We start from the raw sequence: 15,648 nt of genomic DNA, 5'->3' as shown, positions 1-15,648 counted from the left end.
TTACAGAAAGAGAAAGTGCATTGTTGTGTGGCTTCGATCAGGGCCTTATGAGGTAACTAAATTATATAAAGCATATATGTTTGGTGCTTGATCTATAAACTCTTTTTCTCTCTAATAATAATAATAATAATAAAGAATAGGGATCCACCCATACATCCATATCTTACCATCTACTCATCATCCACAAAATTTTGGGCGTTACTGCTTTGTGTTTGCTGACATACATCTGCACATGATGAAAATTTGTCTACTTTTTATCTAGGTCACAAATGATGTTATTGGATGGAATTTTTCACATGCATGAATTATTTTATATTTTTTAGAGATCACCAAAGAAAATTGAGAGATAATATGGGTTGCTCCAGCAACTAGTAGCACAAATTCGAGAAGGGCGTTTTGGCGGACGAGTTGCATGGAGGCTGCTATCTCCGTCGCTAGTTCTGGCGTCGTGATGCGTGGTCTCTGCCCTTTTTACTATATATATGACTTCTATTTTGGTAGATATACAGCAGTGCCGCCTGCTCCTGTTCAGGATTTCTACGTGGGCCTACGATTTCGCAGCTACCTCGCGAGAACAGCTGTTCCGTCTGGGCGGCGTTAAATTTGGCCCACTAGACGGGTTGTCGCAAGTGTTTGTGGTATGGGAAATAAATGTATCTACTGGGCCCGTTCAATGACATCGACTCTCATTAAGCGGTGCGTGGTCGTGCTTGGGTAGTCGACCAAGAAGCAGAACATACATACCGCACCTGGGTGATTGTCGATTCTCGCCATGGATGACATGGAGTTCTTCTTCGAGGAATCTGGAGCAGGGTAATCTTCTAAAAAAATTCCTATTTCTCGCCTAGTTTCCTGCTAGTGGGTTTGGATTGGAGCTAGAAGTCGATCTGGATTCAAGTTTCCTCCCATCTTGTTCTTCTAAACTCAGATCTGGGTGGTTCCCGTTTCTCTGTGCAGGCTTGTACTGCGTTTCGATGCCGGAGTTGTCTTAAGAGATCTAGTTGCCGGCGCACAATTGGCTGAGGGCGACACGAGTGGAATTGGCGATGCGTAGGAGGACCTGATTTCTTCTGTGCCGATAGGACCAGCTGGAAGCCGCATGGATTACGAAGGGGCCGAGGATATTGGTGAAACAGTGCGCACTGGGAGGGGGGTGTGCGGCTCATATGATCTTGGAGGCGAAGGGATGGGTGATTCCTGCGAGATAGGTGATTCAAATATTGCGTCTGATGCCGCGGACCAGGGTGCAGATGAGGAGGGTGTGGGAGTAACCAATGCAAATCAATCTTCTTGGACCAGGAGGTGATTTTGTTATTTATCACCATGAAACTGTTTCGCTTTTTGTTGGTGATTTTTCCTCAAATATATGCTTCTCAATTTTTGCTGATAGTTTTGTTCCAAATGTTGTTCATCCAAACTGAAATTAGTCACCAGTATGAGTATTGCAAAAACCTGAAAAAGTAAACGATATTGTAGTAGCAACATGGGAGGGCAGCGCGCTAGGAATAATCATATTTACATTAAAAAGAAAATAGATGTTATGTCATGGCTAATGCATCTGTTCATAAAAATGGATGATTTTTGCACACTGGATGGACGCCGCCATCTGCCTTTTTTGTTTGTTGAAATGAAGATTTTCTGAATCTGTTCCTGATGATTTTATAGCCACATATATATGTTCGGTAATTATGTTCCCACGACTATTCGTTGATTTTTGATGTATAACACCAAGTGTATTGGAGCACCGTATCCATCCCTCGTTTCATGTATTGGGCAGTAAAAACTATCGTCACCACTTAATTTGTTGTTCCTCATTGAACTTGATTACTGACTGCTTGGTGTGCCATTGTTTGCAGGGTCAGAGTTGGGAAGGCAAAGGATGAGAGGGAGCCGAGCCCTTCAAGGATGCCTGCCCTTGAAGCTTCTGTCCATGCATATGTCGATAAAAAATCTGAAAATGTTGTCAATCCATCGATTGGGACTAGTTTTGATTCTGTCGAAGAAGGCTACGAGTTTTACAATATGTATTCCTGGAAGGCCGTCTGAATGTACACCGGAAAAAATGCATGCAGGAGATTGTGTAGGCAGAGAAGCGAGAGTGCAAACCACCTACTGAAAGGGTATGTACCACCAGGGTGCCCCATGCACTTGTTCATCAGGCAGTATGAGAAAAATGCAATTTGACCGTGACTCAGAAGAAAGTTACCAGGAAAAAAGGACAAAACTAGTAAGTTCGAATATGTCTCCGTGTATTTGGGTGATGTTGCATTGTTGTCATTACAATAAGAAGATGCTTATCGAAACTGATTTCATTTTGATGTGGTTGTCATTTGCAGGGAGGGGTTGTCCTGAAGCAAAATATCCCAAAAGAGGTACATGCATCGCAGGTTTATACCACGACAATGTTTGAAAATTTTGGTGAAGCCCTGTATGAACGTGGGTTGTATGATCTAGTAGAAGTCAAGCCACATTTGGAGTACATTGCTAGGCACATCAAATTTCAGTCGAGGGAAAAGTGGTGCAAGAATGAGTTTGTGATTTCCGTGAGCGAGTCGGCTGATGAGTTCGGGTGCGAGTGTGGACATTCGAGCACTATGGAATGGTTTGCAGCCATGCACTTAAGGTAGGCGCCCCAGATCCTCTTCCTTACTTACAATCACTTTCTCTAGATGGGCATGGATAAAAGTCACTAGAAAATTGATGTGTTTTTTGACTGCTAATGTTCAGGTCGTGATACACCTGAAATTGCATGAGCTCCCTGCGAAGCATGTGCTCAGGCAATGGACTAGAGATGCAAGAGATATACTACTGCCAGAGTATCTGCGCTGCCAGAAGGATCATGGAACGCTGAAGTATTCTTCTCATCAACGCAACACTTTGTACCTGCTAGCGCTTGATGCCGGTAAGTTAGGCGACAGCAATGTGGAAGCATGTGCACTTGCTATGGAGAAAATGCGAGATGTCAAAGTGTTGGTCGAGCCAGTTGCCGCCATGAGGGATGGGCTTGGTTTGTCTGATATAGAGTTGGCTACTGATTCAGCCGGCTCTAGCGTTGGTAACAAGCAGCACTTTGGCCGAACTGAGTTTAAGCACCATTTTGCAAGCATCCGATGTGTTCCCGACGCCGTCAAGGAAACGACCGGCTGGGCGTACCCACAAGGCCACGACTAGCCGCGACAAAGCTCCATACGAGGAACCATCAAAGAGTAGATTATGTTATGTATGCGGAGTTCAGGGACACAAGAGCACAACATGCCTTGCTCGGGGGATGTGCCAAAGGCACCTAGGAAATCTCCTTGCTGCTCAAAATGTGGGTTAACAGGGCACAGGAACACATGCAGCAACCTGGCTAAAGTCTGAAAAAACTTAATTTCAGTGTTGTTTACCGGTGGTATGCATTTGGCTATGTCGCCCTTTGTTAATACTGTAGAAACAGTCTCTAAAACGAGCCGAGGAATAAGAAGACGCCATGACTACGGTTATGGGGAGAGGTTCAGAAGAGTCAAAAGCTTTGGCTGTGCTGAAATGGACACAGCTGCTCCTGTTCTTCTGCGGTATAAATAGATGATTTCCAAGCAGCCGGATTCCCAAAACGGTCAGATCGTAAACCCCAACGTTTGGATTCCAGTTGGCTGGCTACACCGGCTGTGAACATGAGAGCCCGCGCATGCCCATTTTCATCAGTGTGTGTGAGCTCGCTAGCACTGCCAGCCTGCCAGCGAGCTCTGGTACTGTAGAAAAATACATAATACGGTGTGGGGCGTATAGCTGTGAGCTCGAACACATGACATGCCAGCCTGCCAGCGAGCTCTGGACGACATGGGATGCTACTGTAGAAAAATACATAATACGGTGTGGGGGCGTATAGCTGTGAGCTCGAATACATAACATTAATGCCACGCTGCAGCAGCAGGATGCAATTCCTGACGACCAGGATAGCGAGCTACATGGAGCTCGGCCTCCAAACAGCATTTTTGCACAAATTCCTCCTTTAAGCCACAAAAACATGGCAATTTCATGTCATATCTTCCCTTGTAGTGTACACAATATCACGCACTTCTTTCGTTACCACACACCAACGTACACATCAATCGGTAAATAGTAAACAGAAGATAACAAATCATTGTAAGCAGTACAGGCAAGAGAATCAAGCTATCAAGCAATGTTTCAAAAAAAAAGAGAAAGGCTTCAAACAGTAGATAGAGCCAAACAAAAGGAAAGAAATAAAATGGGAAACGTTAATCACACCAACAATTTTATATACAAAATCATACCATGTTCAAGTATTTAATACATTTGCCAAATTACTTTACTATATGCTCTTTTAACTACAACACTTTCCATTTCTGCACATCTCTTGTTTACTCAAATTCTCACAGAACACTGAAAAATCTAAGTACAAAATACAGTTAAGGAGATGAAAACATATGCTCATTATTATTGACTATAAGATGGTAATCTCAGCCTTGAATATACCCGACAGGGGCTGCAATCGCCACTTTTGTATAATGGCAATCTTGGCATTGAACTTACCCACTAGGCGCTGCAATGGCTATATCCTCAATACTACTTTTGTCAAACATTATCTCTGTAGGTCTCAAACACCCACGAATGAATTCCTGCCCAAGTTGCGCCCGCTCATTGTCTCCAAAACCAAACACGATACCTTTATTTGTCACTGCAACAGTATGGTATAGTCCAGTGCTTATTTGAGAGACATAATGACCAGACAGGCTGTCGAGAACGCGAGGCTGCATCACTTTGTCAGATGATCCGCGGTCAGGAAACCCTAAACTCCCAAAGCCCATCCATCCAAATGCAAAAACTGAGCCTTCATCAGTGAGAACAAAGGTCTTTCTCTTTCTTGCACATACCTGTCCAAATTCACGAACACAAAAGCTTTTACATATGAAACTTGTGTAATTATGCTGGTAAAAGTATGGGAAGATAACGACATTTTCATTAGAACATGCAACTTCAGTCTCATGCTTTACATGAACTTTAAGCCAAGCATAGCACTGGACGGGCACGTTCGGAACCGGCTGGTAAATGCCGCCCATGAAATCTGGACAGCACTGAGATACTTTCTGATTCGTGCATGAAGTAAGACATAATTCAATACCTGGACAGTTATATACAAATACGAAAGGGAATACATCTGACAAACAATTACTCCCCAGCAGGGCTCTTGTTGCAACTAATGGATTCCCGACAGATAGGATAAGGAGAAGATGCTGAAACTTGTCCATACAGTCAAACATCCATTAAATGAATTGGTGCAGATGCTCCAATAGTTTTGATGTTTCACTAAATGGTTTCCTCAATGATTAACTAAATATGGATTATGTAGCAAATTTCAAACATCACTCTCCTGACTAGATGTTTCACTAAATGGTTTCCTCAATGATTAACTAAATATGGATTATGTAGCAAATTTCAAACATCACTCTCCTGACTAGAAGACGAATTGGAAAAGACCTATATTGCGAGATTCAAAACTCAAAAAAATTGTTGGTTCCAGAAATGTAAATTTTTGGAACCATTTTCTACTTTCAACATAGACTTATGAATGGTACACTATTAAACTTATTAGTAGTAATATGACTAGAAAGAAATTCAAATAGATTCAACTTTATTTGTGATTGTTCTGTAGTCTAAATTAGTGTTAAAACAAAATATGAACACTAATTGAGGTCTGCTACTAGTAGTTGTTGCTTTGGTTCCTGCTACTTTTAAGTACAATGTTCGACCTTCTCTCATTAAATGCAGTATTGTGGTTCTTCTGCGAAAGAAGCTAAGGGCATCTCCAACGCCGCCCCCAAAAATGGGCCGGTAAGTCCGCAAGCTCAAAATAAAAGAATATCAAATCTTTGATGAATGAAAATATTCAAATGCAACAGTACTTTTAATTTAAATATTACCCCCTCTATAAACTAATATAAGATCTTTTAGATCACTGATCTTATATTAGTTTACAGAGGGAGTACAATCCAACTAAGTTTTCAAATAAAATAGTTAAAACTTGAATTCAACTCGATCAGATGCTCGAGTTGTCCATTTAACCACTCACAGATGCTCAATCAAATCTCCTTGAGCTGCTCATGAGTTGCTCGATGCCGAATTTGTTGATGCATTTGAATAAACTCATCAAACATGGCCGGATTCTGATCTGAAAGTTGGATAGGATCACCCATGTTCTCAAATTCCAGACCTCCGGCAACATCTTCAACATCTTCACCTCATCCTCCACGATCATCTTTGTGCATGATCATGCAGCATGTCATCACCTCCCACAAGGTCTCCTGATCCCATTGTTTAGCAGGTCCACGAACACTGCAAAACCGGCTTGGAGCACTCCAGATGCCCTCCCCACATCCTTTCTAACTCCTTGTCTTTGGGCAAAGTGAGCTCTTTTCTAACCAACTGCAACATAGATGGTCTTGACTAACGTAGTCCACGGAGGATTGATACCGTCGATCAGATAGTAACCCATGGTCATTGTACTGATGCCCATTGACTGTATAGTTGCAAGGAGGAGCTTGCCCTTCAGTCAAACTAGCAAACAATGGAGACCGCTACAGCACATTGATGTCATTGTGAGACCCGGACATGCCAAAGAAAGTGTGCCAAATCCAGAGGTCATGTGATGCAACTGCTTCAAGAATGATGGTGGGCTTCTTAACATGGCTCTCAAATTGCCCTTGTAGGGCTTTGGGCAATTCTTCCATTTGTAGAGTTTTTGAGCAATTCTTCCACCTCCAGTGCATGCAATCAAGAGATCAGAGCAAACCTGGCCACCCTCTTGCTTCCAACATTGCCAAGATCCTTTCCGTGTCGGCGACAGTTGGTTCTCTCAAGTACTAAGGTCCAAACACCTCGACCGCCGCAATACAAATCTGACCATGGCATCTCCACATGTGCTCTCAGACATCCGGAGGTACTCGTCCCATGAATCTGCGGCTGTGCCATATACAAGCATCTGCAATGCAGCCATGCACCTCTGGTAACCAGAGAATCCAATTCTTCCTACGGGATCCTTCCTCAAGATGAAGTAATCATTGTAGGACCGGACACCATTGTAGAGGGGATCAAAGACATTTTTTCGCATCCTGAAAGCGCCGGCGAAAATTGTTCGCGAATAAGGCATCAGGGGCAAAGTAGTCGTCCATCGGCACCAAATGGCCCCGTGCCCTATTCCAGTTCAATGCTTGATGATCCTTGTCTCCTTGATCGATCCCTTGAAATTGAGAACATGCTCTTCCGCACGCTCTGCGTCTGCAAGGACCGCTTGCATCATCGCCGTTTCATCCGCATAATCCTTCTCGTCAGACAACTCAACGAGTGCTCGTATAAGTACTCTTGAATCCTCAAACAGGCAAAAACTTTAGCATGGGTATTTCACCAAACACTTGCCGGGTGTGGTGACCCCCGTAGGGGCAGATGATACCTGTGCGGCAAACGGACGAGAGTTGTGGACCAACGTCATAGGCAAAGCGACAGGAGCGGCGGAGGTCGCGGAGGTCCAGAGAGGGCTTGGCCGCCGTCAGGGGTGTAGAGCAGCGGCGGCGGCGGCGAGGGAGGAAGCGGATGTAGAGAAAGAGGGATGGGATGGAGACGCGGGGTTGGGTGGCCCGAGGGTGTCGGAGACTCAGAGTCCTACATGGCAGCGGTCCGGACTCCCGCAAAGCCCCGCAAGAGATGGAGACGCGGGGTTGGGTGGGCCGAGGGTGTCGGAGACTCGTGGTCCTACATGGCAGCGGTTTGACAAGTGGACTGATCCGCGGACCGATGCGGGGCGGCGTTGGAAGGCAAACTGCATCAGGACAGCGAATGTATGTGGGTGATTTAAGGGTCCACTTTGCAAATACCCTAAGGCTGGTCATAGTGGTGAATAACTTACACTAGTAATATGCATATGTTACTAGTCTATATGTTAGTACTGCCTCTGTTCACAAATATAAGGTGCTCTAACTTCTTTCTGAATCAAATGTATATAGATGCGTTTTACTGTGTTTGTTCATTCATTTCTATCTGTATGTACTCCATATTGAAATATCCAAAACATCTTATATTTGTGAACGTAGGGGGTACTTCCATAGTGGGTAGTATCATGTGTGTGATAACATAGAGACCTTCATTTATTACTTTTGTAATCATTTTTCATTGGGAAGCGCTATGTGATGGTAACACATTAGAGCAAGTACAATAAGCTTATGTAAGCAGGCTATAAGAATTAAAATATTATTTTCCTGATGACATGGAGGGAAGAGAAGAGGAGAGAAGAGGAGCTGGCTACAGAATAAGAGCCAGCTGCAGCACGTGCTCCTAGGCACTATGTGAGAGTGGGAAGTGGGACATGTATTAATAAGTAGCACAACTTTATGTGTAACTATTATACTTGCCGGCTATAAGATTGGCTATAGATGACATGGCGAAGTCATATAGCCATCAGCTGGCTATACTATTAACCATTCTCTTAGAGCAAGTACAGTCAGCAGGCTGCAAGGATTAAATTATTATATTTCTGCTGAGTTGGATGAGAGAGAAGAGAGAGAAGTGAAGCAGGCTGTAGATTAACAGCCGGCTGCAACACAGACTCCAAGAAACAATGTGAGAGTGTGAAGTGGGCCATGCATTAAAAAATAGTACTCCCGTCGTCCCAAAATAAGTGTCTCAACCTTAGTAGTACAAAGTTGAGAAGTTGAGACACTTATTTTGGGACGGAGGGACTACTACTTAGCAACTAGCTACTATACATGTTGGCAATTAGGTTGACTATATGTGACATGGCAACTTTATATAGTCGGTTGTTGGCTATACTATTAACCATGCTCTTATGTTAATCCATTTGTCTCTCCTCTTTAATTACTTGCCACGTCATCTTTTTTGCCTATGTAGCATGCATGTTACTATATTATTACTCCCACTATGAGTAGTCTAAAAAGTAGATGGAGGTTGGTGTATATTGCCATGCACGGTGGTAAATATTGTCAGTGTACTCAAAAACAGCCCCCCCCCCCCTCCCGAGCACACCAAAATGGGCCTCCCAAAAATATGTTGAAGCTTGGCCTCGTCCAGTTATGCTACGAGCCAATCAAGCAAATCATTAATCATTTATAAGAGTTGAAGAAATGCTCCGAGTTATGCTATCAGCCAATCAAGCAAATCATAAATCATTCACAAGAGTTGAAGAAATGCCCCGAGCATAACACCTCGCACAGCTAAATGAGCGGTGGCACCTCGATGTATTTGAGCACCACCAGGCTACCGAGCACGGCCAAAGCCTCCAAGCGTGGCTACCCTGGGCTCAAGCGGTTGGGTTGGGTAAAAGTGAATTTGCCCGCGGCACATTTAATGCGAAGCAGGCTATCGACCGTATCCCGCTGCACGCTATGTATTCTAGGGGAATGATGATGCTGTCGCAAGGCGGTATCGCGATACCCCGCACGATAAGAGGGGCAGCTGATCAGACTGGCACGACAATACAATGCCACTTTTTGACTATGGCTCTGACACCCTGACCCGGGCTACTGCTTCCATGAACTACTTTTTGACTGGCTCTAGCGCCCTGACTAGGGCTGCTGCCTCCATCAAGTACCAAACACTGATGCGTGCAGCCTAGAACTTTGGGATTGTTTTTAGCCCCTGGCCGAACAACTAAAAGGGGGTCTCCACTGAACCCTGGTTTCGACAATCATACGTCAACAAATACATTATGAGCAAGGGCCCAAGGCGCAATTAAAAAGGAATATTCAATATCAAAAAAGGGGAATATGTGAGGAATACAACTTGGTGTACTAAATGTTGCACATATCTCCAGACCATTGAATGGTCAGACAACAGGGTGGGGTGGGGGGGGGGGGGGGGTGGAACCGAGAGGTACCAGGCCAGGTATTTCCTGCATAGCTCTTCCTTTTTTAACACGTGGGATGAGTTAAGTAGTTGCAACAGGCAACCTCAGTCCGATATCGCTTTGGACCTTCTTCCAGAAAAATGCATAACACTACTTTTTCCCAGCTAGATAATTTGATCAAATCAAGTACAAAAAATATATTCTTCTATGCTTTAGTGAAGTCAGGAGGAAAGTGTTGTGTAAACAAATTCAACGGACCTGTACAGCAACTTGACCCTTCAGGCCGGCAATCAATTCTGGGCTAGTTTTATCATTTTCATCACCATGACCTAATGCTCCACAGTAGCCTCTACCCCATGTATAGACCTGGAGAGAAAAATCCGACTTTTACTTCTGTCTGGAGTGTATAGAAGTCAAAAAACATAGTTGAAAGTCCATTGAACAATATACTCACATATCCCAGCGCATCAAGAGCTACAGCATGCTCATCTCCAGCGGATACACGGACAACAAGAATGTTCCTCCTCTTAAATGATTGGATTGCACGTGGAAGAAGTTCATTGTGCTGATCCCCATGTCCAAGACAGAAGTTAGTACAAGACCCAAAAGAATAAACTGTCCCATCATCAGTCACAGCAAATGTATAGCTTGCACCAGCTGCAACCTGCACCACTGGACTGGGACCTTTGAATAATTCAACAATCTTTGGAGCAGCCCTGTCTGTAGTGTCACCATGACCAAGCTGGCCATGTGTGTTACTTCCACATGTATACACTAGCCCCTTCCTCGTAAGTATCACAGTGAAACTTAGACCAGTAGCAACCTGTGAAAACAACAAGATAACATGAAACTAGGGCTGTGCATCACAAAGAAAAGGGGAACTGAAATTGAGCACTTGGAACAAGAGCTAAGCAATTTGATAAATCAATGGAACAATTTGAAAATAGCACATGCACATGGAAATAATAATCAGTAACAAAAATTACACAAATCCCACATATGACAACCAACATGTTGATTTAACATGTAACTGAAATCAGAGTTAGTACCAAGGGTGAAAGACAGGGATCAGGTGGTTTAGCAAACCAAAAGGGATATATACATGTGAAGCTGATTTTCAAGATCCTGCAGACATGTTGATGGCGCATGACTAAGAAGTAAGAACTAGAAGAGGAACATCAATCTTCTGCGGCATCGAAGAAGCCGTAGGTTGTCAAGGGCTCATTGTTGTGACACATGAGCACTAGAAATCTGCTGGAGTAGTCTACGAACAAGGAAGTGAATGGCAGACGCGCAAACTCGCCCAAGGGATTTGCACGAAGTGACAGCCCTAACTGAACATGTTGGCATGCCGAAATCACGCTCGAGCTGCAAGTACCCGAATTGACCGTCACTGCTGAGGTGGTAGGCTGCAGTCCAGACCTTGTCGTCATCTTCCTTGCGCTGTCCATGAAAAAACTGCTCGCACCTATTGAGCCAACCAGGAGGATCAACTGAGCCATCATATGCTGGGATGTCAAGCTTGTGGAAGGCAGGCACGCTGGAACCAGAACCTGAGCCTGCGTGATGGTTAGGCAGGAGCGGACGAGAGGTGATGGGCGGGACCCATGGATGGATTGTGGAGGGGGGCGTGGCCATAACAGTGTATGAAATTGGTTGGCAGGTGGAGACGGGAAGGCAGCGGCGCTCTGCGGCAGCTGCTGCTGTAAAGCTGTTCATGGTAGGGCTGCTACTGGTAGGTGGGCGGCAAAATTGGGAGGGAAATAGGATGGGATTTGATATTAGGGGGCAGCTGCGAGGGGGGGCAGAGGTGCTGTTGGTGAGGGGAAGCACCAGGAGCGCGTCATTGCTGGGGAGGAGAACCAAGGACACGGAGGCGGCGGCGCGGGCGGCTGCTGCAGTCGCGGAATCTGGTAGCAGGGGCAGGGCCGGCGAATGTTGCTCGAGCGTCATCACGTGCTGCACCAGCGCAGCGAGGGGCGCCTGGTCCTCACTCATTGCCGTGTGAAGGTCTCCAATTGCTTCCTGATGATCTTCATCTGCTCCACAACCTCGATCTAGATTTCTTCGCCTGCCATTGCAGATAGATCTGATACCAAATTGAAAGGACCTACTAGACACAACCCTAATTACTGAAAAGTAAACAACAATATTCTTCTCCCCTTCATTGAGTCGCCCCTTTATATGGTAGATGATACTTGACCAACAAGCTGGCAAATCTATTCAAACTCTAATATGATCTTTACACGGACTCTTTCCTAACAAAGTTGCTTAATCAACTAGGGCTCTAATTAAGTGATAAGACTCCACATTTGACGGCTGACCAACATAACAAGATTTACCTGCTTGCAGGAAATTCCTTTAAGGGCTAGTATTTGGGTTGGCCGAAATATAGTTCGCCCCACATCCCCATGACCGCAGCAAGCTGATGAATTATCTCCACAGGTGAACACCTGCTTAGAGAATTAACTTTAAACAGTAAGTCAAAAGTAACAAAATTATATCATTAAGAAATATGTAGTGTCCATGCAGTTACCTCCCCAGACTCTGTAACGAAAGCAGCATGGTTGTGAAAGGCGGATATATTAACAACACGGGCAAGCGACGGGAAGGAAACCCGACTGAATGCCACACACTGTGTAGTATCAGGACCATGTCCTAGCACACCACACAAACTGGACCCACAAGAATAGACCGAAGAGTCATGGACTAAGAGCGTGTGATATCTCCCTGTCGCTACTTGCATCTGGAAACAATACAACATGTTCACATAGATAAGAAGCCAATTTGGACATGATTTTCTAATATCAGAAAATTACAACCATTTCAGTGCCATACTAAAGAAGCCACTGCCAATAAAAAATAACAAAACAAGTTGTAGACAAAAAAGAAATAACTTCCTAGCTAATTCATTTACTTATTGGCAAACATACCAAAAAGTGTCAATCACAACAAGTTCAACATATTATTAACTCCGCAAGGAAGAAGGCTACATTTTTCTACGTAAAAGTAGCAAGCCCAGAAGAACACTTCTGCCCCCCTCCAAAACAACCTAATACGCATGAAATTCAACAAAAAGCCCGAACAGTCTTGTCCACAAGAACATGTGCATGGTCAGTCATGTGGCAAACATTCTGGATACTTGTGGGATATGGTCAGGTCAAGGAAAAAGCCAAACTTCTTTCCATGAGTATCTTGATATGCTTGCCACCAGAGCATTCCAAACGTGGATACACCTTTCAAGTGCCCACAGGAGGGTTGTGGTTACCTTTCAAGTGGACATGGGCTCTGGCTGATTATTTGTGAGTTCATACATGGGAAAACCCTATAAACGATTACAATGCTTATTAGTATATGCTAGGGAAGAGCAAAGTCGACCCATGTCATGTCACTGGCTGGAGTGAACAACCATATCACAATGTTTCTCAAAATGTTTGTTTGATATGAAATGGAAGAAAATATGCTTGGAAATAGAGCGTGACAGGGTTGGAGAATGGCACGAGTAAACTATTAGATGTGTGTTGTCCAAAGTACAAGGGTTCTCTTGATGCAAGATGGATGGCTCAATTTTTTCCTAGAGTTATACGTGTGTTGCACATGCATGCTTAAAATGTAAGAAACCTTAAAACATACTCCCTCCGTTCCAAAATAGATGACCCAACTTTGTATTAAAGTTAGTATAAAGTTGAATCATCTATTTTGGAACAGAGGGAGTAGAACGAATTGGCAACAGAATTTACCAAGAGGCCATCATAATAAATCATTTCGAAATGATTGCATCTGATTTCATGTCATGTCCATGGTAGCATTATATGCCATAGGAGTGCATACGACAGAAAGGTTACTAAGTTTCTCATCATGAATTAGTTTTTACTGTTCACTGTCTTATGATGAATATGATGCGTCCCACTTTAAGCCAAATGTGGGTGTGTGCTCTTTTCCTACTTTGGTTACTCAGAATACCTTGAGCCATGCATGACCGAATGTATCTCTAATTTATCCCAATTCCCATATGTGTAAATGTAAACCCAGTGAACCCAATCATTACGACCAACATCTCTACCCCCCAAAAAGGTTGCATTTTCCCTATGTTATATCAGTAGTAAATGAGAGAAAGGGTCCTCACGTTGCCGGACGAGGTATGTACGGTGTCGAAGGATTGCTCCACTGACTGCAGGAACCTCAGCACCTTCTTCCAGCTACCGCCACATCTTGCGAGGAGCTCCCCACGAGCCGCAGGCCCAATGACGGAGCAGGCCATGCGCGCTGCGCATAACCGCGAGGCGGCTTGCTCAGCGAGAGGACGGAGGGCGCGGCAGGTACCCTCAAGCCTGGCGAGGTCACCAGCGGCGAGCCTGCCGGAGCTCAGTACCTCCCCGATGAGGTGGCCCGGTAACTCTTCCATGGAGAAAGCGCGAGGCGACTTCTCCCCAGCCATGGATCCACCGCCACAGCTACGAGGAGGAATCGCTGTCCTTGGGGTGAAAAATCGGCGGTTTTGGTGCGAAATCGATTGGAATCATCCAAAGATCCGGACGAGCGTATCGAAATGGTAGGAAAGCAGAAGGAAAACTAAGAGAGGCTAATCCGCGGAGTAGCGACCGATTTGCTGCGGGCCGGTGAAGCGGAGCGGAGAAACCAAATCAGATCCACCAGATTCCAGGTCCCCCGCTGGAAGCTCGAACCAGCAACAGCGGATCGAATCCAAATCCAATCGGGCAAGGAAGGGCCGAATTGAATTGAATCGAATCGGCAGAAGCAGAAACTGGATAAGAATCGGTTGGTCGGAGGTGGGAATTGAAGCGGGGAAGGGAAGGGGCTCCTTTCCGAGAAATTTGGCCAGTATATATTTGTACGCACGCAAAAAGGATACGGACGAACACGAACCGACAGGAAGCAAGGAAGGGGAAGAGAGAGAGAGAATAGAATGCCGTGAAGCCTCGCTGCGCCTGACGACTTGGCGTGAAGCCTCGCTGCGCCTGCGCAGTAGGGCCGATCGTGGCTTCGGCAACATGTCAGTGAGTGTTTCCAGGGAGCGATGCGGTGTCAGTGGGAAGGAAAGAATGTTCGTTGATCGGTTCGGTGGGTGCGCGGAGGACGACGTGGCTCGGCCTCGGCGTGGCCGCCACTATCGCCTCAGATTTTTTTGACACTCCACGAAGCTTTTTATTTAAACCGTCATAATGTTTATAAAGACGAATGGAAGTTCGCTAAATGTCTAACCAGACATGGCGGCCAAGCCCTAACTGCAATGCGTGCTTCGTAAGACCGTGAGCCTCGAAGTTCGAGCTCCTAAATTCATGAACAAAAATACAAGTATTGAAACTAATGGCATGATCTATGATTTCATGTATGATTGCACCATAACTTGCTCCATGCTTTTGCTTGATGTCGTCGATCACTACCCTGTAGTCAGACGCCACATGGATGGAGTTTAAGTTCAGGTCCTCTGCTAGCGCCAACGACTCTCTGACCGCCAAAGCTTCTAAGGTAGTAGGACCATGAATACCCTTAGGCAGAGGCCCCAAAAAAACGCATGTCTTTGTCCCTGCATACTGCGACGGCCGACCCTGCTTTTGCCGTGCCCCTTGTAGCTGCATCAACATTTATTTTTGCACAATCTCCCAGTGGTGGCTGCCAACTCATGGGTCTCTCTGTTCTTGCATTTACGGTCCTCTGCTCCGGCTTCTTGATGATTTGGAGGTCGTTTAGCTGCGCTTGGATGAACATATGCGTTGACATAGGGCTCTGGAATATGTCCTCATAGATCGCCTTTCTTCACGCGCTCCAGACCA

General features: G+C 45.1%; 1 protein-coding gene and 1 long non-coding RNA gene across 2 annotated transcripts; one reads left to right on the top strand and one right to left on the bottom strand.

Annotated features, from left to right (window-relative positions):
- Positions 1-684: 684 nt before the first annotated feature.
- Positions 685-2,604, top strand: LOC147984916 (uncharacterized). Its single transcript, XR_015616324.1, has 4 exons — positions 685-813; positions 958-1,302; positions 1,857-2,227; positions 2,337-2,604. It is a non-coding gene; the product is annotated as an uncharacterized LOC147984916 (long non-coding RNA).
- Positions 2,605-4,220: 1,616 nt separating this feature from the next.
- On the bottom strand, positions 4,221-14,769 carry LOC125537277 (Regulator of chromosome condensation (RCC1) family protein). The gene is made up of 6 exons (XM_048700566.2): positions 13,980-14,769; positions 12,390-12,599; positions 12,196-12,306; positions 10,308-10,676; positions 10,112-10,219; positions 4,221-4,874 (listed from the first exon to the last, which is right to left on the bottom strand). The coding sequence occupies exons 1-6, from the start codon at positions 14,289-14,291 to the stop codon at positions 4,530-4,532; spliced, it is 1,455 nt and encodes a 484-aa protein (XP_048556523.1). The 5' UTR covers positions 14,292-14,769; the 3' UTR covers positions 4,221-4,529.
- Between the last annotated feature and the right edge of the window lie 879 nt (positions 14,770-15,648).

The sequence above is a fragment of the Triticum urartu genome, chromosome 2A (assembly GCF_056163025.1).
Source record: "Triticum urartu cultivar PI428250 chromosome 2A, HENAU_Tu73, whole genome shotgun sequence".
NCBI classification, from domain to species: Eukaryota; Viridiplantae; Streptophyta; class Magnoliopsida; order Poales; family Poaceae; genus Triticum; species Triticum urartu.
The sequence above is the reverse complement of the archived record's forward strand: the minus strand, read 5'-3'. Positions and strand labels throughout refer to the sequence as shown.

Bases quoted from the DNA above. Each gene is read 5' to 3' on its own strand.
- LOC125537277 (XM_048700566.2), bottom strand. From the start codon at position 14,291: ATGGCTGGGGAGAAGTCGCCTCGCGCTTTCTCCATGGAAGAGTTACCG. The intron at 10,220-10,307 runs GTGAGTATATTG...TTTTCTCTCCAG, and splicing joins CTCTTGATGCGCTGGGATAT to GTCTATACATGGGGTAGAGG. The intron at 4,875-10,111 runs GTCCGTTGAATT...GAATTTGGACAG, and splicing joins AGGGTCAAGTTGCTGTACAG to GTATGTGCAAGAAAGAGAAA.